Source organism: Alligator mississippiensis, chromosome 3 (assembly GCF_030867095.1).
Source record: "Alligator mississippiensis isolate rAllMis1 chromosome 3, rAllMis1, whole genome shotgun sequence".
In the NCBI taxonomy this organism is placed as follows: Eukaryota; Metazoa; Chordata; order Crocodylia; family Alligatoridae; genus Alligator; species Alligator mississippiensis.
In genome coordinates, this window is record NC_081826.1 from 258,825,588 (window position 1) to 258,847,402 (window position 21,815).

Below are 21,815 nucleotides of genomic sequence, written 5' to 3' on the forward strand. Positions count from 1 at the left end.
GAGAAGAAATTCTTCCTTAGAGCTGAAAGAGCTCTGTGAATCACAGCCTTCCCACAAGAAAAGTTTGATGCATTGGCATTTTCTGACCCCCTCCAACCCCCTGGTTTTGTTGGGAAAAATCCTAACCACCAACAACAGGATGCCTAACAGTGCATCACCTCTTTCTAATTTTCAGTCTATACCTAAACTGAACAGCATTACTAGGAATGGATGGAAAGTCAATACTAACCTGTTACTAAATGTCATTTGTGCAAACATACAAGTGTATCCCTGAATATATAATGCATCTACTTAATCAGGTTTATTGATAACTCAAGATACAAGATTATAAAACAAAGGGTCTTAGAGTGCAATACCTGAGAAAACTTAAAAAACCCTCCAAACTTAGGCTTTATGAGAAGGTGGAAACAAACATGCTGTTCTATCACTCTATGCTGCAGATCTCTGTTCTTTGGCTCTACTCCCTCTTCCATTTTCAGATGGATCTCCCACTAATATGATTTATAGAGAATGGAACAAAACACTGCAGGCCATTTGCTCTCCAACAGCTCATTACCCCTTTGATGGGGAGGCTCATTCTCAGAGCTGAAGAACCAGATTAATTTGAATCCACTGAGGTGAAAAGCTGGAAGAGAGCTGCCAGGGCTGTCAAGAAACATAGCGATTCAGCAATCTCCTGTGACTCAACGGTGGGGCTGGGATTTTCAAAGAAGCCCGAGGAAGTTAAGGTGCACAGTTCCCACTAATAAGAGCTAGCACTTAATGTCCATGAAACTATTTAAAAATCCCATCCTAAATTTGCTCCTCATTGACTGAGGCCTTGGAGAAGACAATGAGGTTGTTGAGGGAGAATGTAGATATCATTTGAACAGTAAAACGTTACAGGTTTCCCTTGCTTTATGCTGGATATGCATTCCTGGAAAACAGCGCATAACTCAAATTTGCATAAAGAGAACCCACTTTACAATGTAACAAATAGGGATATGTTCCAAGATGTCAACTGTACTGACCACCAGACCCATTTCTACCACTTTTACAAGACAATTTTGGTGCTCACCTACAGCAGACAGTACACACAAGCACAGGGTGGTGGTGAATGTTTACTTGGTGTGAAGAGAGTGGGGTGAAGGGTCTCCAGTGTCAGACTCCACATCACAGGTAGGAGGTACAGGATTAGGGAGAGGGATAGGAGATAAGCTAGCAGGATGCTTAGAAGCCATAATGGAGATGGCAGCTACAGAAACACGTGTTGCAGACAACAAGGGAGGAGCATGGATCCACACAAGAAGCTACATTTTGGTGCTCGTCACTCCCACAATGCACCACAAAAAGCAGCTGATGGTGGGCTTCCATCACGCTGATCGCGTAAGTGTGAATTTATCTTGCATATAAAGACTTTTTGGTATGAAAAGGATCATCACATAAGAGGTACTTCACACATACAGAACCTGCATAAAGCAAAGGAAACCTGTACAGTAGAACCCCGTTTTACACGTATTCAACTTACTCGAGTCTTGCGTTTATGCAAATGAATGAGGATGATATGTTGAAAAGAATAGCTTGTCTTTCAGATCCAAGGCTCTTTTTTGTGGGGGCTGCAGTCACACTGAGGAAGTCTGATTTAGAAATCAAAAAGGCATAATAAAGTTGAAACCCAGTGGTGTTCTACTTGCAGGTTCATTTTCATATGACAACATTTTCAAGTCCCTCCAAAAGAAAATGATCAGGAGTACTTAAATGCAGTGCAGTCCTGAGTAAGCCAGAATTGCCTATTTTGTGTACATGTAGCTCAGTTGCATCTCTTTTAAAAAGAATGTATTGCTCTCCATTTCTAAGAATTATGAAGGCACCTAAAATCACCAGTGTTCTTTGCTAATTTTAAGTTATTTTAAGAGACAAATTTAATTTTTACAAAAAGATATAGAAAGAATTTACAAGCTTTTTATAAAGCACTCTCCTGCAAAAGCAATCCAGGAAGGTGCCTAAATACTTGTATAACTGGTCTGTATTAAGCTCCATGCTATTGTGTCTACTTTGCTACCAGTGCCTGAGTGTGGTTATTTAAGTTATTCACAGTTCAGGTACTAGAAGCCCTGCTTGCTCTTGAAGGTTTGCTGTTACTTCCAAAAGTGCATGTTTGCCAAGATTTTTTGTTAGGTAACAAGGCATTCCAAAGGATCTTCCTTAGATAACTTGAGGAATGCTGGGAATCTAAGGTTATTATACTTGATGGCATATTTTTAAAAATAATCTTTTTCTTGTGCACATTATCCCTTGTCAGCAGAGCAGCAGCTACTTGCTTGGCCGCTTTGTGCCATTTCTTTCAAGTCTTCCTAAGGTTCTTTGCAGAATTTTACAGTTTTACCCCTAAGACTCAATTCTGCAATTCAGTGTATCTGCCCAGAGACCTGCTGAAGTCAATACACCTGTACAAGGACAAGGCTTTCATTTTACTGGAGGACAAAGTGAAAGTCTCTCCCAATGCAGATTGATGAGATTTCTTTTCATTTTAACTGTGGTATGTGTACAGGGCTGTATTTTGAAAATGCTGCAGGGTCTACAACCTCCTTGAATCATCCAAGGAGGGAGTCAATAGGGAATATTGCTCAGCCAGGCTATGCTGAGGTACAGATCAATCGGATTGACAAACTGTTTACCTGTAATAATATTCATATTGCTGTTATCTTCATTATTACCTCAGATTCCTACCCTGAATACTTGGCCATAGGTCTACTGACAAGAAGGAGAAGCTGGAAAAGCAGGCAGCTGTAATTCCTCCTCAGAGAAAGAAGGAAAACAGGTGTGGTGATTAACAGGTTGACCTTATAGAAAGAACCTGCCAACATTTCTTCTCATTCAGCCATCTTTCCTCAGTTGACTAGGATCACATGACCTGGCAAGAAGCTATATTATTAACTGACAAGTACCACAAAGGGTATTTGGTCCTACGCCCTCGGGTAGCCATTATAGAGGACAATTCGATTGTTCTTTGTCCTCTATTGATACGAAACTGGATGCCTTCATGTCCTCTATTTTTCTCTTGAAGAGAGAAATGGAGGACATAAAGGCATTACGTTTTGTATTAATAGAGGACAAAGTAGCAGAAAACTGGAATGTTCTCTGTGATGGCCACCCTACTACACCCTAAGACCTCAGCCAGACACAGCTATAATAATACCATGACTTATTTTGGGAGCAGATATAGAAACTGAGATGCAAATATTCCTGTGTTATAATATTCATCTCTTGTTACCTTTAATAAAATAACTGGTATTAAGTCTGAGGAGGCTAAATCAGTTAGGCTCTGGGAGCAGTGCAAGAAGCGCGGGTAAAAGCCTGATGCGGCCCTGTACCCCGAAGCCCTCCAGCGACCCCCCCCCGCCCCACTGCCACGGAGTGCCCCCGCCAACCCCCAGCAGCAGATGGAGGTAAGCAGGGCCCCTGGTGGGAGGGACTAGCTCCAGCCTAGCTGCAGGGAGACGGCTAAGCCCCAGGGAGTCTCGCCTCGCCCTGGCCTCTGCTTGGCCCAGCCCCCCAGGCAGCTACACGAACGGGCTACACGAACAGGTGCACTTGACTGCCTTGCGCATGAGTTAGTGTGGAGTTTGCACAGGAGGGCCCGAGGCCCTGCCTGTGTGCCCCCTTGGGTAGGCATTCCCAGCCGTAGCCAGCCTACCAGCGGCATGCCACGGATGGGCATGTGCCACACTCCGAGGGTCCACTCTGGCACCTCAGAGGCCTCTACCCAGATGGAGCCCATGGTTCCGGGCTCCACGCAGACGGAGCCTCTGGCTCTCGGCTGCAGGGGCTGCCTGTCACTTTTTCAGGCTCTGGGGCCTGGGAGCATGGCCACTTCCCCTTGTGAGGTCTGCTCCCTTTTGGGGTCTCCAGTGCACCAGCTGGAGGAGCTTCAAGATTGACTCCTACTGCCAGGCCCTTCTCCCCTGGGAGGCAGAGGGTAGACCACGGTCTCCTTCCAGGACAAGGGAGGACTCGGGGACCTCCCCTTCTGTCCAGCCAAGGCCTACTGCACCAAGGTCCCTGCCCGCTGGAGCTTTGCAACAGGTATGAACCTCTTGCAGCCCCAGCAGAGCCTGCTAAGCTGCCAGCTCCCGCAGGCAACACAGGCTCAACTGCAGCTACCGCCCGGCTCTTCCCAAGGCAAAAAGCAAAGTGTTTGTTGTGGGAGACTCCATCCTGAGGGGGACTGAGGGGGTAATCTGCCGCCCCAACCCCTTAGCCCAGGAAGTCTGTTGCTTCCCGGGAGCCCGAATCCAAGACATTGCAGAGAAAGAAGATCCCTAAACTCCTCCAGTCCACTGACCATTACCCAATGCTCCTTATCCATATGGGCACCAAAGACACAGCTCAGAGCGCTCCCAGCTGGGTCATGAAGCACTACAGGGATTTGGGAGCAAGGTTAGAGGGTCTGGGGGGGGGCACAGGTGGTGTTTTCTTTGATCCTCCCAGTCTCGACCTGTGGGCTGAGGAGAGAGAGGAGGATCCAGGTAGTAAACCAAATCCTGCAGTGCTGGTGTCATCGGAAAGACTTTGTCTTCCATGACCACAGTCCAGTCTTTGGTGAGAGAGACAGTGAGCTGCTGGGAAAGGATGGCCTCCACCTCTTGCCACTGGGGAGGAGGCTCTTCTTAGCCAGACTGGCTGACCTACTCCACCAGGCTTTAAACTAAGCCTGTTGGGGGACGAGGGGACTACCGCCACTGCTGGCCCACTGAGCAACTTTTGCCAAGCCAGCAGGTCAAGGCACGTAAGGGAGCCCACCCCTGCCTGAGCCCTGGAACAATCTGCAGGCAAGGCTGGGGCCCCCAAGGGGACACTTTCCTGCATGTACACAAATGCCAGGAGCTTGGGGAATAAACAGAAGGAACTTGTCCTCCTGCTTAACACAAATTATTACAATGTCATGGGGATAATGGAGACCTGGTGGGACTGCACCCATGACTGGACTGCAAGTATAAACGGCTATACCCTGTACAGGAGAGATCAAGTGGATAAAAGGGGCAGGGGTGTAGCTGTCCATGTCAAGGAGAGCTACGTGTCCCTGCAAGCTGATATTGGTGACCAGGGTGGATGATCTTTGAGATCTCCTCGTGCTCTGGTGAAGTGCTCAAAGATTGGAAGAAGGCCAACATGGTGCCTATCTTCAAGAAAGGTAGGAAAGTAGTTCTGGCAAACTACAGGCCCATCAACCTGACCTCTATCCTGGGAAGGTTTGTTGCGGGTAGGTCTTGCTTGACCAATCTTATTTCCTTTTATGAGCAGGTGACCTATCACCTGGACAAGGGAGTGGAGATTCATGTTGTATATCTTGACTTCAAAAAAGCCTTTGATCTGGTATCCCATGATCACCTCTTGGCAAAACTGGCCAACTGTGGCCTCGGGTCCACCACAATCTGCTGACTGAGGAACTGGCCCATGGTCGGACCTAGAGGGTGGTGGTTGATGGAAGTCAATCGTTATGGTGCGCTGCGACCAGTGGGGTCCCTCAAGGCTCTGTCCTTGGGCCTATATTGTTCAACATCTTCATTAACTATGTGGACATTCGAGTCATAAGCCGACTGGCCAAGTTCACCGATGATACCAAACTCTGGGGTAAAGCATCCACACCTGAGGACAGGAGGGCAATCCAGGCTGACCTTGACAGGCTCAGGAAATGGGCAGATGGGAACCTGATGGTGTTTAACACCGAAAAATGCAAGGTTCTCCATCTTGGGAGGAAAAACCTGCAGCATCCTCATGGGCTCAGCAGTGCTACATTGGCAGGCACTACGGATGAAAGGGACTTGGGGGTCATGATTGACCACAAGATGAACATGAGCCTTCAATGTGATGTTGCAGCTAGTAAAGCAAGCAAAATGCTGGCTTGCATCCATAGTTGCTTCTCAAGCAAATCCCAGGACGTCATTCTCCCGTTGTACTTGGCCTTGGTGAGGCCGCAGCTGGAGTACTGCATCCAGTTTTGGGCTCCACAATTCAAAAAGGATGTGGAAAAGTTTGAGAGAGTCCAGAGAAGAGCCACACACATGATCAGAGGTCAGGAAAACAGACCTTATGACGACAGGCTGAGAGCTATGGGACCCTTCAGCCTGGAAAAGTGCAGGCTCAGGGGCGATCTGATGGCCACCTATAAGTTTATCAGGGGTGTTCACCCAGATCTTGGGGAACGATTGTTCACCAGAGTGCCCCAAGGGATGACAAGGTCGAATAGTTATAAACTCCTGCAAGACCGTTTCAGGCTGGACGTAAGGAAGAATTTCTTTACTGTCCGAGCCCCCAAGGTCTGGAATAGCCTGCTATCGGAGGTGGTTCAAGCACCTACTCAGAACGCCTTCAAGAGAAAACTGGATGTTTATCTTAGTGGATCCTGTGACCCCAGCTGAATTCCAGCCCTTTGGGCAGGGGGCTGGACTCGATCTTCTGAGGTTCCTTCCAGCCCTAATGTCTATGAAATCTATGAAATATGGCCCTGAACATTTCAAATATTTCTATCTTCTTCAGTGAAAAATTAACCACAGTACAACTCATTAAAATGAACGCTTATGGGACTGAGAAAAATGTTCATTAAGGAAAGTGTTCACTATCCTAGGGTTAGTCAATTTGCTGCAACAGAATGAAAAAAAATTGGTTCCTGCTGTTGGGACTGTTAAAAGATTCAGTTTGTTATAAACAGGGCTTGTTATAGTGAGGTTATACTGCATGTGAAATGACAACACACCCGAATTCTAGAAGCTACCTGTTTTATCTTGCAAACCAGTCACATCATTAGAATTAAGCGTAGCACATCGTACTATAAGGATTCAGATGAAGTTTTAGTATGCATGAATGAACATCCTTGAAATGATTCAGATTTCACTATCTGATGGAAACAAGGAATCGAACAGCAGAAAAATATATAGAAGATTACTCCTAAATGTAATTCTTTTAAAATTCAAACCCAGTGTAAATTGGTACAGCTCCATTAGTGTTTTAGAAGTAATGTTACCAAGCAGTAAATAAAAACACCAAACTTATAGTTTTGTAATAACTTTCTCCTGAGGTGCTGTAAGCTCCTTACAACCCTTTATCCTCGGAGTATGCCAAGAAAACAGCTAAATGCTTCTGTACCCATTTCCTAGATGAGTAATAGCTATTACCTTACTCACTTGTATGAAATGGTATGGTTAAGGTCAATTAATTACATACAGAACCTTAGACACCTGGTTTGTCATCTCCAGTTTTAACCATTAAATGGTACTTCCTTCAGGCATGTCACTAAAATACTTACTGTGGCTGGATTGACTGTCTTTCATGTTCTCATATCTGTCAAAGTAATTTGGGAACCTCAAATGCAACAAATTGCTTAATAGATATGGCAAGTACAAAATCTGCAGACCTCAATAGTTGTATTTGTGTACAAAGCACAATTTTTTCCAAAATTGTGGAAAGAAGTTTTGAAAAGCATGCAAATAAAACTCATGTGTGCAGAGAAAACATTTTCTCTATTATGAACACATTTCCTGGTTTTCTATGGGCTTAAACATCCATGTAAATAGTTGTTAGTAAAAGATTCATATTAGAGCTAAGTTTAGCATTTAATTAATTGTGTTTATGCCCAATAGTGTCATGAGAGAGCTTTTGTTTGCTTAGATGACTTGTGGAGGTAAGTACGTGGGTGCTGTTATACTCCAGCTGTCAAATCTTATTCCTTTGAGTATCTGCATGTGCCAAAATCAAGGCTTAAACTCCTGTGGTATGATATGGAAGGTTCATTCAATGTGGTTTTGACGATAGATAGATATGGCCAGGCACTTGCATGGTTAATGTTCCTAATTTTTCAAAGAAACTTCAGCACTTTTCCAATCGGTTGGTCGATGACTTCAATCCCCATTTTGAGGTTAAAGTGCTAATCTCCACATAGATCAGCCAAAGTTTGGATAGTGGTTGATGGATCAATGTATCTGTTTGAATAATGTAGGAAGAGCCCTTGCAGAGTTTTTATTTTTGGCAGCTGTTTTATTTGAGGGCATAGTTCCTTAAAAGATCATCACTGTTCTTTATAAGAATTGTGTCCTCACCATCAGAGTTCAAAAAAAGAATGTTTTGTTGTGCCAAAGTTATTATTAATGGCATAATATCTACAGTGAAATTGAAGTCCACCTGAGACCCCAATCAAATCTGCTCTCTTGGACCTGAGGGAATACAGGACTGCTTATTGCACTGTTTTCAGCCAGGAAAGTGACAACAGCTTCCTGTATTCAGTGATTTCCTCTTCTACTATTTGTGATTCTAAATTAGCCCCACATTTAGATAGCCTTTTGATGGAGGGTAAGATAATTGATCCTGTTCCTGGCTGAAGTCTTGATTTCTGCAGTGACTTGGTCCAAGACATTCAGTCTTTGTAAGCTACAATCCTATGAAGTGTCAGCCATGTACATCCATTTTTAGGAAGAGGTTTCTGTGACCCAAGGTACCCCACTGACATGTTAGGAAAACTCAGTTACATTAGTGTTTAAACCATGGAGGCTATTCATGCAACTTGCTAGATCCTGCTGGGGTGGAGGAGGGGGGAAAGGACCAGTAATAGAATTAAGGGGGAAGGGCTAACAGTAGCATCCTTAAGGATGTCACATTAAATCCATGCAGTTTCCAGAAATCCTGAACAGAATTTTTCATATGGTCTGAAGGAAGAACAAACTGAGGTGTTTTCTATTTCTTCTTTTTGGGTTCACCACCTCACACAAAGCCACTAGTATGGAAACTGGCTCACAAAAAAGAACCTCTAACCCCAAAAAAGGATTATTTTCATTGAAGGGAAATAATCAGCCCCTCAAAACTTAGCAGGAAAGGGGTAGCAGTTGAATGCAATCAGTAGCATGAGATGGACCATCTGGATGTGTATGTAATCAACCAAAAGGGAACGACAACATTTCTGCAAATTGTTTTTTCTGTTCCTTGTCAAGGGTGTTTTCTACACATCTACTATGCAGTGCAGAAATATGCTTAGCTAATCATATATTATGCCAATAACCAATACAAAATGTTCTTTAGTTCAATAGCACTCAAAAAAGTAAACTTTTATGGAAACTGGATCATGTGGACATTTCCTTGTTTTGAAGAGAAGACTGTATGTTGCTTAATATACAGTCTGGTAGGGGAAAAAAAAGAGTTTCTATGCTTTAGTTTTAAAGCATCAACTATTTTCACTGACAACAATTGCAGCACATTATATCAGTTAGAGATCCACCCAAACTTGACAAACTGGAATACAAAGTTAATAGCATCCTATAATAAATATTTTATATCTGAATGCCTCATATTTTAACAATATCATTATCAACAATAATTATTTGCATTGCTGTGATACAGAGAACCCCAAGAGATAAGAGTTGTAGTATATTCTACTATGCTATATTATATTATACAAAGCTCATGCAGATTCTGGAATGGAACATTTTCTGCACCTGCTTCCCCAAATAAAGTCCTGAATCTTCATGTATTTTTCAGTGGGAAATAACAGAAGAGGAGAGCCTGATTGTTTCCTCCAAGTTGTCTTTCACGAAGTTGGGAAAATAAAAGACATGTTTTCTTCTAGTCATGGTAGGTAAACCAACGCTAAAAAGTATCCTCTCTCTCTCATATTAGTTCCTTCTGTTCCTTTAGTGAATTGTATACATGCTGCTAACTTCCATTTTGATAGAGATGAAAAAACTGACATGGACTTCAGTAACGCCAGGATCACACTTGGAATTTGAAGGCAGAAAGGACAAAGTTTTAATTATAGTGATACCTATTTAAGCAAACTGCTGTTTTTAGAATCAGTCCACACAGAAGACTCTCTCAGTTGTTCAACTCTTACTGTCCACTCAGTAAATTAGTTTAAATCATATACTCAATGAGCACACTCATTTCTACTTAAAGAAAGGAGCAAAGATACAATAGAAGCAGTGATATAACCTGTGAAAATATTTTCTTAAATAGTCGTTATTGAGACTTCAACCAGTCAAGTGCAGTTTCAAAACAACTTTTATTCTGTTTGAAGACCTAATACAATTTTAAAGCAACTTAAAAACAAGACACAGCTCATCAAATCTATAGCTTGAACAAAAATTTCAAGGAGGCACAATTTTAGTATTGCCTTGTAAAGGCAATTTACAAGACATCTTATTCTTCACCTCCTCAAAGACCATTCTTAAAACAAAGTAAATTTAATGTTTTAAAGACATTTAACAGAACAGAGCTTTATTTTTAAAACAAGAATAAAAAAATAGCAGCATCTTGGGCAGCTAATGCAGTCTCATAGGGACAAGTGCAATGTAACTAACAGCTCACACAGTCCAGTTTAGTCTTCTATTATAGCAATATTTCATTATTCTTTACAGAATGTTGCAGTTTGGAACCTTGTCCCATGGGAGGCATTGTGCTTCGAACTGCCCATTTCAAGTGACCCTGAAGAAAAACAGTATCAGGATACACTTTCCCAACTGAATACCATGCATAGCAAAAGCACTGTGTTAAAAATCAGCAGAAGTTTTCCCAATTAGAAGCATCTGAAGGTTTTCCCAAGCAATAAGAGATCATTGCCAATTACAAGACAAAGCTATTTCTTTACTACAGAAGAGTTGACATCAAACAGAAATTTGAAGATTTGGCTTTACAGATTTTTGACAAAAAAAATATTTTATGATAAGTGAACCAATAAGACAAGTTATTTGTTTTAGAAACAGACACTCAGCCTTCTGTCAAACTTGCACTGACAAATGCTTAGTGTGTGCATGTGCGTGTATGCATATGAGTGTGTGCGAGAGTGCACGAGAGAGACAGTGTGTGCATGCGTGAGAGAGTGTGTTAGACAATTAAGCAAAATCATGTGGCCGATTCAGCAAAATTTGTACATTTGGCAAAAACTGCACCTACATAATGATCCACACAAACACAACCAAGGGCTCTGAATTTAAACCTGAATTTAAAGAATCAAATGCTTCGTCCCACTGCTCATGATCACCACATTCTCTCTTTGTGCGTCATGTGAACAACCTTTTAAAAGCCCCACTACCGCTCAGCAGAAACTTTGTTTATTTAAAAACACAAAAGCTTTTAACCAGAGTAGATGGAAAAAATATATCTGAATAGAAAGTTCTATTAAAAGCACCATGTGTTTTCAGTATATCAACATATCTTTGTTTCATGTTCATATGAAGTTTAAGTTTCCAGGTATATTCATCTGTTTTAGCTCAACCAAGACTGGAGTGGAGTGTATAACATGAAGGGGTTGAAACTCAGCAGTCAGAAAGGTTCAACACTGTACAACACATTACAGAATTTCACCCCTGTGGAGAAAGACCACATGAAGCTTAGATACTATATAAATCCCACTGACGCACTATTTTGAGGTTTTAAAGTGGCCCTGAATGAGTATAGGAGGCTTACGCAGGCAGAATTTCAATTTAAGATGCCTTAATGAAAAATAGTCTTAACTTTGTGCTCATTTGTTGTTGTCGTCTATGCAAGAAAAGTGAGGGCCAAATCTCACATACACTAGTTTTCCCCTCCTGTAATAACAGATATTCAGGGTTAAGTACAGACAGTCAAAAAGCCTGAGGCTGAATTGATTTAATCTTCACAGGTTAGTTTAAGCTGTGTAGATTGAACCAATAAGAAAATGAACAGACATTCACTTTTGATTCCAGAAATGCAGCCACCTGCCTGCAGTGGTCCTGGCCAGAAGCCCAGGGGTGCTAGAACATGACTTTCCTGCTCAGCTGCAGCAGACAGTTTGGCCCAAGTCCACCTGCCCACCCTGTGAGGGAGAAGTTGTGGGAGGGATGCAAAGCATCCTGGGATGCAGTGGGACTGTGAGTTAACTTGAATCTGAAGGGGATCTGTGACAGAAGTTCAAGAAACTGATTTAACTTAAATCAGTTAAGTCTGACACTACATCCATACAGTTTATCTTAAACTGGTTTCAGACATTTCAAAAGTAGTATATGTGCACTGAACTTCTGTTGTGTTGCAAATGTTAACCAGTTTCCAATCACTTATACCAGTTTATGTATAATTTCTGCCCCTAACCCAGGTGACAAACTGGTAAAGCACACCTGAGTCCATGGAACTGCACACCAAGTTGTGCCAGCTAAGAATTACACCAGTTGACTTCAGTAAAATTCCTCTGGGTCTACAATGGTATAAGTAAAAGGAAAGCCAGGTCTCAACTGTCTAATTCCTATGTTATTTCCTGGAAAGTATTTTAAGTGAAACATTCCTATTACTCACAGAGCACAAATTTAATATTTTACCTCAAACAGGTTAATTTTTTAAAAATTAATATACTTTAGAAATATATTTTCATGTAGTGTGACAGTTATTGAATTGCTGTACACTGAACGAATTTATGTTCGTGAGCCCTTCAGAATGACATTAAATCCAGAGTAATTGACAACCTAAGGAAAGTCATTACAGAAACACACTCAGCTTATCTTACTTTGAGAAGTCTGCCCAGGAAGAAGAGATGAGTTGCAGACTTCAGAAAAAAAAAAAAAAAATCACAAGAAAAAGAAAAACATAAGAAAACAAAAAATGTTCAGCACGGTTTTGAAAGAACTATTTCTGATAAATTAATGGCAGTTGAACTTTGCTCTCTGACGTGAAAAACTAGGTTCAAGTAAGAAAATTCCAGAGAAAAGCAAAGTCAATAAGCTTATAAAATAAAAATGAAAACCTCACAGCCTCAGAAATGAATGGTAATGTAGAAACTATGGGTGATAAACTAATTTTCTTATAATATTTCCTAAAAGTAAAAATTTCTAAATACAGACTTCATCTTAAGAGACAGATTTCTAGTAGGGTCAGTATTCAACGAACTCAATGGGATCTATTTTTTCCAGGTAATAATGGATGTTCCACTTGCATCTTAAGTGAAGAACAGACTCAGATATTCACCTACACTAAAAACCTTCAGGATTCCCCACATCCATCACTGCTATGATATGTGAAGTAGCAGCACAAGTTTGTGTGTGTTGATAGGGACAATAATGAGAAAACAATTGGAGGCCACCACAGAAAATAATTCTACATCCTGTTGGTTAGTGGGACTCTGACATTCGTTTTTTTTTCAGTGAATAAACCCTATAACTCTTTGGTACCTGAAATTTTAATTTTTTCCTGAAGGTGAATACACCTTTCGGTTCATAAATTTGTGAAAAACTATAGAATATTGATTCTGGAAAGCCCAAAAATGTTTTACAAAAGCAAGGTTTCCTGCTCTTAATTAGCCTGCTGTTCCGCATAAACTTGGGAATCTTACACATATACTCTAGAGAAACTTCCTTCATATGAAAAGAAAAGTACCTTGACATGCTGACAAAAAGTCTACCAAGGTAGGTTAAGATGTCATTTTACTTGCTATGAAGAATCTACGTGTGTTAATTTTGAAATTAAAATGGACTATTCTAGTATCCAATTTTTCCTTTGTTTTTCTACAGTAACCATCAGAAATGGATACACGTTTTTCTTCTTCCAGACACAAAGACAATCTAGACTGAAGTCCCAAAAACTTTACAAAGCAAACAGCATGGTACCATATTCTAAAGATATTCTTGAAACAATATTGTTGGACTCAATGATACTTTGTAATGTTCATATATTTTATTGAATAAAGCAGCTTTGAAGCTTATCAGGCACTGCCCAACAAATATTTAGTCAAAAAAATTATGAACTTTTTAAACATTGAGCCTGCAGCTCAATATTCTATACAAAGAAAACTGTAAAATATTTCATAGTTTTAATTTTGAGGCCAACTTTTCTGGCATCCTGTACACTTATAAAACAAACAAAAAAAAACAAACAAAAAAACCAACAAAGTGAATATTAACAAAAATAATAAATCAAGAAATCATTTTCAGGCAAAAAAGAGAGAGAGAAAAACAGAAAAAAAGCTTAGCCTATAGGTACACTTGAAAGAGAACTACAGCCTAAAAAAATTCAGTATTGCATAGCACAGGCTAAGGATTCAGCTTTCAGCAAACAGAAGAGAGAAAATAGAAGCAGTTTGGTATTGATATTTTCCATCAATGATAGTTAGTCATCCAGGATTATGTACATTATTATATACTGTATGCCATTGAAAGTCCTGTTTTCTTCAGTCTTAAATATGTTCTTAAAACAGGATTTTAAATGTCTAAACAAACACTTCCTGGCACTTTGTTATTACGTCAATTCTTCTGAAAAACGTACTGTAACTGAAGTCCTTTTAAAGTGTCCCTTATAAACGAAAGTGCCATTCTGCTACATATCATTCATCAGAAACAAACTCCACAATGCTGCGTGTCTGGATCCACTGAGTATTGTAACACCAAATCCGAACCAGGTCACAGCCAAGAAATTCCGTTAACTGAATTACAAAGACCTGTTACACCGTGGCTCTGCAGAATCCAACATTTTAGCTGGTAAAGCTTCAAAGAGATCGTAAACAAGCACCATGGTTAAAGGCCTCTATGTCCCTGCAGGGAGACAGGTTTAGCATTTCTCTCTCTCGTGTTTTTCTCTTAATAAAAAGCACTTTAGATTAGAAACATTCATTCACAGCTTAATACTGTGATCTCTCCCTCTGCAGTTGCGAAGAAAGCTCTAGTTCCATCTGAAGACAGACAGCTTTGATACTGCAGCTCAACTTCATCACTTAAGTTGAAAGGAGCCTTCTCTCTCTCCTGAGGCCTCAATGTTGTTGCATTTTTTTAAAAAAAAAACCCAGGTATCAAGGTCTTCATCGCCTCTGCTGTGCATATACCGGGTAGGCTAGTGTGACATTGAGGGAGTCATTGTGCTGCACAAGGGATGTATGCTGGTAATGTAGCACCAGTTCTTTCAGGGAGTTGTACAAATTATATGGCTCTGCAAATCCATACCCAGTTGGAGTTTTGTTTATCACACAATGCTTTACTTCACCATCCACCCTAAAGGGAAACAAGAAAACAAGAGGTGGTTTGTAGGTTGTCAGTAAAGTTGAAATATTATGAAACAGCTCAGCTTGAGAAAACTGGCAGGAAATAGAAAAATGTTGGTAAATGTAGAGAGCAGTAGTGCTCTGCGTTAAGAAAAATACTACACATCTTTAATTTAACCAGAATCCTTATCGTAACATGCTTTAGCCTCTGCTTTGGGAGGCAGAAGGTACAAAGGACTAAATGACTCAGGATCCAGGAGCTGTTTCATGCTTTTATTCCTCTCCCTTGTCTACAAGGCCTCTCTGTGGGGGTCCACAGGACTGAGCTCTGTCAGACAGGGATGCGCAGCAATGAGGGGAGATGACCCTGCACCTGGTAGCCTGATCCACCCCCACGGAAGGCAATGGGGAATATCTGTCCCTAGCTTAATTCAGTGCCTCACAGGCAACAGAAAATCTGAAGTCACAGTCACTGTGAACTTCAAAATCCATGCAAAAAATTATGAGGATACATACACCACAGAGCAGGCATAGCAGCCTTGTTTGCTGCTTTCCCGAACAAGGAATGTTCCATCCCGTTTTCCCCTCAGCAAATTTTCAGCTTGGCTTCTATTGATATTTCCTACATTCCACGTTCGCTCATCATGATGGGGCAAGTCTTCATCATCTTCCACCATGGAGTATTGGCTGTACAAATAAAACAAGGATGATGCAGTGTTTCAGAGCGAACACTAAGTATAAGCAACTCTTTCCCTCAAATCACTTTGTTCTAGATTTGAATCCCCATGTCTTTGGCCCCTGGCTTCTACCCTGGTGAGTACAGAGATACATGGCATAAAAAAAAATCTGCAAACTGTAAACTTTAATTAAAAAAATGAAACGAAATGTCTAACCCTTATTGTGACTCTAAAAGCAATACAAATGGATGAAGTGCTATCTTCCAGAGGTTGCACTAAGTGCTTTAGTACAACTGCTGCTGCTCATACTTTTGACAACCAGTGAATTCAATGCTGAAAGTTATAACTCTTTGGAACTAGTGGAACAATCAAGAATCACATCAAGATCACACAGCTGTTCGGGAAAGTTAGGTGCACTATTCAAGACAGGCACTTTATTCATAGGCGCCTCTTGGTGCAAAAAGGGGAAACATCAGAGAATTCTCTTTCCTCTTTCTTAGACCCTCCTGGTTATACTAAAGGCCAATAGAGGCCCTTCTCACCCTGCACATTTCCAGCAGCTGTAACAGAGGGCTCCTCCCCCTCTCTCTCAGTGGTTTCATGGTCATGGCTAATAGCGGGTATGAAGTAGGAGCCCTCAAGTGGGCTCCAAGGGCAGCGCTTTGGGAGAAGTCTGAGAACCCAACCTCTTTCCCAGAAGCTGATGGCTTTAGAACAGTGGGAGTGAACTTTTTTCCAAGGTGAGGCCACCTGCCTGCACAAGTGCCCCCCCCCCCCCCCCCTTATGTCTGGCTAGCAAATATCAGCTTTCTAATTTGGTGGACTCTTTTTTTTTTTTTTTTTTTTTTTAAAAGAGTAAATAGGGCGTTACCTTCATCCCCAATTCTATGTTTTTAAGGATCCTCAATCTGTGTCCCTTCAGTCTGGGACACAGATGCCAATGTCCGCACTTAGAATACAAACTCCTAAGTTCTGCTCTCTCCTTCCTGGTGCATGCCATCTAGGCTCCGTTCTCTCTTCACACACCATTTAACTGAATTGTATTCTTTCTGCTACAAAACTATAACCAGTTCTCAGAGATGGAGATTCTGGCTTTCTAGTTATGCTCATTTTGATTTAGTCTGGATTTTTTACCATAAAAAATCCATGCCTGGAATTTAATTTGAACAAACTGAGCAGAAACCTGAGGTTTTACTAGCAAGGAAAACTTTAAAGTTGTAGTGTAGTACACTACACAGATGAATCATATTTGAGTATAAAAGCAGAGCAGGACCACTTGCTGACTGACTATTATACTATTCCATCAATTTCTGGTGGTAGTTGCTGACATAATACAGCCAACAGCATTCTGAAATTGAGAATTTTTTTTAGAGTTTCTTAGAGAGGTTTCAGCCACATAATACCCCTGTGAATTATCATGGTCTGCATTTTACAGATAGGTAAAACGAGGTAAAGAGTGGTTAGCTGCCAGCTCCTTTCCATACCCATCTGCCCAAACACGTCTTGAAGGGTGTATGGAAGGTGACGTATCCTTTAGAAAAAGAGAAATAACGTTGTGCTTTTTCCAACAGTCTCAATAAACAAGTTGCCATGTGCAAAGCAGTTCCAACTACTACTGTGCCTAAAAAGATATGCATAAGCTAATTTTGCTGGATAAAATTATTTGAGGTATTTGGAATATTCAATTCCTTCAGTACTTACTCTTCAGTATTTTCATTGCCCAGCCATTCATTTAACTTCTTTGGTCGAACACCTTTTTGAGTTAGCCACCTAAAAATAATTAAAAACAGGTTTATATAATTGTCTCTGGAAAAAAACTGAACATTGGATTACCAAGAATTCAGATAAGGCTTTTTTCAACATAATTGTACTCACATCAAGTACTGGTCTCTTGTCTTTCTCAACTGTATGAGGTCTGGTTTAATGCTGTTCATACGTTTGTCAATCTCTCTATATTCAGCTGCTTGTTTCTTTAAATCCTCTTCCAGTCTGCGTCTGCTGTCCACAATTTCACTTATTCGAGACTTCAGTTTTTCATAGTTGTGCATAATTCTGAAAGGAAGAATTAGGTTAGTGTTTTTATTAGGTCCTGTTACCTCAACTAGCTTTGCTAATTTCACTTATGAGTATCTAACACAAAATTTAATTTTCAAGATTTAGCTACAAATTTTGCAAACTCTTACCCCATCCATCCCATTTGAGATTTATTTTGCTTAGGTCTCTGTAATTGTAAACTAAGAATCTTGCTTTTGTTCTATATAATTACAAAGCTTGTACTTTTTTTTTTTTTTTTAACTGGATCCTGTACATTTTTAAAGGGCTAATTTTGGCACCAACCTTTGTATTTCTTTCTCATTTCCTTCCCGTTTAAATTTCTCGATGTACTCCTTGCTGTATCTTTCCTGCGTCTGGCACTGCTCTTCAAATATTTTTATGGTCTCATTAAATGCTTCAATAGCTGTTCTTTTCATTTGAATTTCCTGAAAATAAAATAATTACCATTACAGATCTGGGAAAACTGAAAGGATGGTTTATTGGCCTGTATCACTGGAAAGGAGTAAGATACCTTGACTGTACTTTAGTAACCCTAATGCAGACTATATACGGTTTGTAGACCCGTCTGATATAGGAAAAGAAGCTTTAATGAAATTACAATGAGGCTGCTTTGCAGGAAAGGATGTAGAGTTACTTGCAACCTTTCTTTTAAATATGCATTTGTTTTATTTACATGACTGGAGCTTTCTGACAATGTTCTTCATTTAGACTCAGTACTAACTAGGTCTTTAGAGGTACAGTTGGCACTCCTGAAATACCAAAGTGGAGCTACTTAGACCCCCCTCAGTACACTTCAAATCCCCCCCCCCCATTTTTTTTTTAAGATACAATTCGTGTAGGTTTTAGAAGGTGATCATCATCCAGGAACTGTGGAGCAGTATCACACTCTTGGCACTGCAAGGCTGTGTTAGTTATTGGTTAAGATAACAAAATGCAGGAGAAAGGGTGTTTGCTGTCTATTTCTGTGCTGTTTCTAGGTGTCAGACACCCCCCACCAATATATGTGAAATCACTTTTGCCCCAAATAAATCATAAAGTACTGTGCTTATCATGCCTTCAAGGCATGACAGCCTGACCTCATAAGCAGCCAGTATGCAGAATTGCTGCCAAGCCAATGGGAGTTCTGTGTCTGAAGTGGATGCAGGAGTGGGCCCCAAAGGACAGGGTTATATTGCAGAGAGGGTGATGGTTCAGCCATGAGTAAGCAATTCCAACCTACTGAACTATTCTATCAGCCAATTTCTCTTCAGGAGTGTGCGTGGGGGAGGGGAAGAAAAGAACAGAACAAAGAAAGCAACTCAAAGTTACAAAGAGGGTTTACATCAACATCTTTCTAAATCTTGCTCTTTTTCAGTTTTGTTTCAAGGATAGCTCAGCTCACCTGAGATGTTCTGGTGTAGTCTTCATAGAGTCTGTCATATTCTCGGCTCTTTTCTTGGAACTGAGAGTTATATTCGTGTAATTTCTTTCCCACTGCTTCAATACTGTCTTCTTTTACAACTTGATCCTGAGACAATAAGCAGAATTAAATATATAACTAAATCCAATAAACACACAATTACACAGTACAAAATCTTAGAATAAAATCAGTTTACAAAAAAACTTGACATTTAGAGAATAATGTAACACTATAACATAATGCATCTTTTTGCAATATGGAGAAGCAATGGACTTAATACGTCCATAATATGGACAATAGAAATGATGCCAAGTACAAAAAGCAATTTTGCACTGCTAATATGCAACATTCTGCTGAAAATAATGTATTTCATCATTAATTGCTATGCTGTTTATTTACTCTAATACATTTATTTTCTTATTTGCTAACTTCAGTATTTAATGTTTTCAGTATTTATGCACAATGTTATATAGTTATTTTTCTTGAATAAACATGTTTTTAAATCCAATTTATTCCCCCAAATAGTAACTGACTTGCAGTCTTCCCATACTGAATGATTCTTCACCTTACAATGATTTTTCTTTAAAGTGAAATCTCAAGAAAACCAAAAAATGTACCTGCTGATACTTGGATACAGGATAAAGTAATTTTACATCCAGTTTAGGATTATACTGGGCTAGAGACTCATTCCGGTAGTGGTTTATTAGCTCAACCACAGAGTTGAAAGTTAATGGGTCGGAAAAGCCATACTTCCCATCTCGATGAAATATTTTGATTAATTTGTTATTTCCTCCTTTCCTGTAAATAAAGTTTGGGAACAGTCAGCTACACTCAAGACACTTTAGTATAAAGAACAGCATACAGTGAAATATCAGAATCTGCTTGACCTTAGTGTGAGCGTATAGTCTCCATGCATCTTTGTAGAAGCATCTCGTACTAGAAAGGTGCCATCAGCAGTGTCTCGAAGCTTCTCATTTACTTCCTCCCTAAAATGAAAGCAAAAGTAACCAATGATTTTAGCAACTCTGCCAGTCATTTCTCCCTAATCATTTTTTTCCTTCTTCCTTATCATTTGATTTTCTTAAAAATGATATCCTGCTGTATTTCAACAGCATTCTCTAACTACAAATTAACAGTGACAGTCATAGTTCTGCTGGTGAACAAATGGAACACAAAATATGTTGCACACAATACCCTCCCTCACACAGCTAGAACAGATTTATATTTATGAAAAGTTCTTCATACTTGTTCATACAAGCCTGCACAATTGGGGCATGCAGTGGCAGTCTAGTCTACCTATATATAGTAAGGTTAGAAATGCTGCTTATATATGGCACTTTTGATTATCAAAGTAGTATTGTGCCCAGTGTTTTGGTCTTGGATATGAGGGGGGAAAATTGCTGGTTCTCGATGTTATCCTTTCATTCTAGTGTTTCATACATGTCTTAAAATAACAGAATAATTACCAGAAAAAAATATTTTACACATATTACATTCTGACTGCCAATAACTTTTTAGTCATCTTTGGAACAAGACCAATTATGGTATGTTTATATTGGAAAATGTCCTGAAAATGGCTCCCAATACCACAGTATTTTTTTCTAACTCAAGTGTAACATAAAGAGAACAGCAAATACATGCCTTTAGCAGGCTTACCTTGAGATATCTCCCCAGTACCATTCAGCATCTTGTAATGACATGTTGTTATTCATACCGTTGTTAGTTACAGTACTAGGTTTTGGGGGTTTAGGAGGCAATGCTGTAGATGAGAAAAAAATCTCTTTGTAATCCAGGTATAAATTAAACAGTATATACCTTAAAATTATAAATCATTGTATGAATGAAAACAAAATCACAGCGTTGGAAGAAAACGGAATGACTGCAAAGTACAGGTTTCCCTTACTAGCAGCTGTGAAAGATACCAAATAAATCAAAGGATTTAACTGAAAACAAACTTAATTGCATAATAAGTCTGTATTATACCGAAAGACTTGCATTTGTTAGGAGTAATTACAGTTCAAACAAAAACACAACTCCTGAAAATATTTCCTGGCCAAAAACATTTAAACTAAAGTTTATTTTCACCTTATTCCACCTTCTACAGAGAATGACCATCTTCACCTATTATAAATTATGAAACATGTAAAGCTTCCTCTTTATTTTTTTCTTCCATCTAATGATGCAAAGGAACTTTTTTCTTTCTTTTTTGCACAAGAGCTGGTGTAGGTAACAAAAAGCAGCAAACCCACAGCAATACTGTATGTTGCAAGAGGAGGAATTGGGTTGCTCTGCTCCACAGCATTTTATACAATGATTTATCACAAACCACTTCAAGAAACATATCTATGACCCAAATATTCTGTCTATTAATCTTAGTATTCTACAGGATAAATGATGGTCCAAATGCCAAGGCTGATTGAAAACCACATCCCCTTTTCTCAATGTCAAAGCTGCATACATAGACCAGTGGGTGCCAAAGAAGATACTGCAGCATTTCTGATTTACTAGCAAAGAGGGGCAACAGTGGAATAAGGATTAAAAATCCAGCAAGCTTTTTTAGTTTCATAGTAAGCACAACACTGTTTCTGTACAAGGCTGTGTGCTTGGATGCAAAACACAATGTCAGTACTGCAAAGTGTGTCAAGACAGTAAAACAATTTAAATTTCCTATTATAAAGGATGCAACATCAGGAATTCAATTAATATTGATAGATTTTAAAAGCCTGTACATTGATATGTAAATCGC

General features: G+C 39.9%; 1 protein-coding gene across 6 annotated transcripts in view; it reads right to left on the bottom strand.

The window, feature by feature from the left end:
• Positions 1-10,005: 10,005 nt before the first annotated feature.
• PIK3R1 (phosphoinositide-3-kinase regulatory subunit 1) overlaps positions 10,006-21,815 on the bottom strand; it is a 79,834-nt gene continuing 68,024 nt past the window's right edge. For all 6 annotated transcript variants that reach the window (XM_019496013.2, XM_019496014.2, XM_059725118.1 and 3 more), the window contains 9 exons: positions 20,726-20,828; positions 19,957-20,055; positions 19,687-19,867; positions 19,052-19,177; positions 17,953-18,095; positions 17,491-17,667; positions 17,317-17,385; positions 15,455-15,625; positions 10,006-14,948 (listed from right to left, as the gene is read on the bottom strand). In XM_019496013.2, the coding sequence (XP_019351558.1) occupies positions 14,759-14,948; positions 15,455-15,625; positions 17,317-17,385; positions 17,491-17,667; positions 17,953-18,095; positions 19,052-19,177; positions 19,687-19,867; positions 19,957-20,055; positions 20,726-20,828 (1,259 nt within the window). In that variant the 3' untranslated portion in view covers positions 10,006-14,758. The remainder of the gene's footprint in view (positions 14,949-15,454; positions 15,626-17,316; positions 17,386-17,490; positions 17,668-17,952; positions 18,096-19,051; positions 19,178-19,686; positions 19,868-19,956; positions 20,056-20,725; positions 20,829-21,815) is intronic.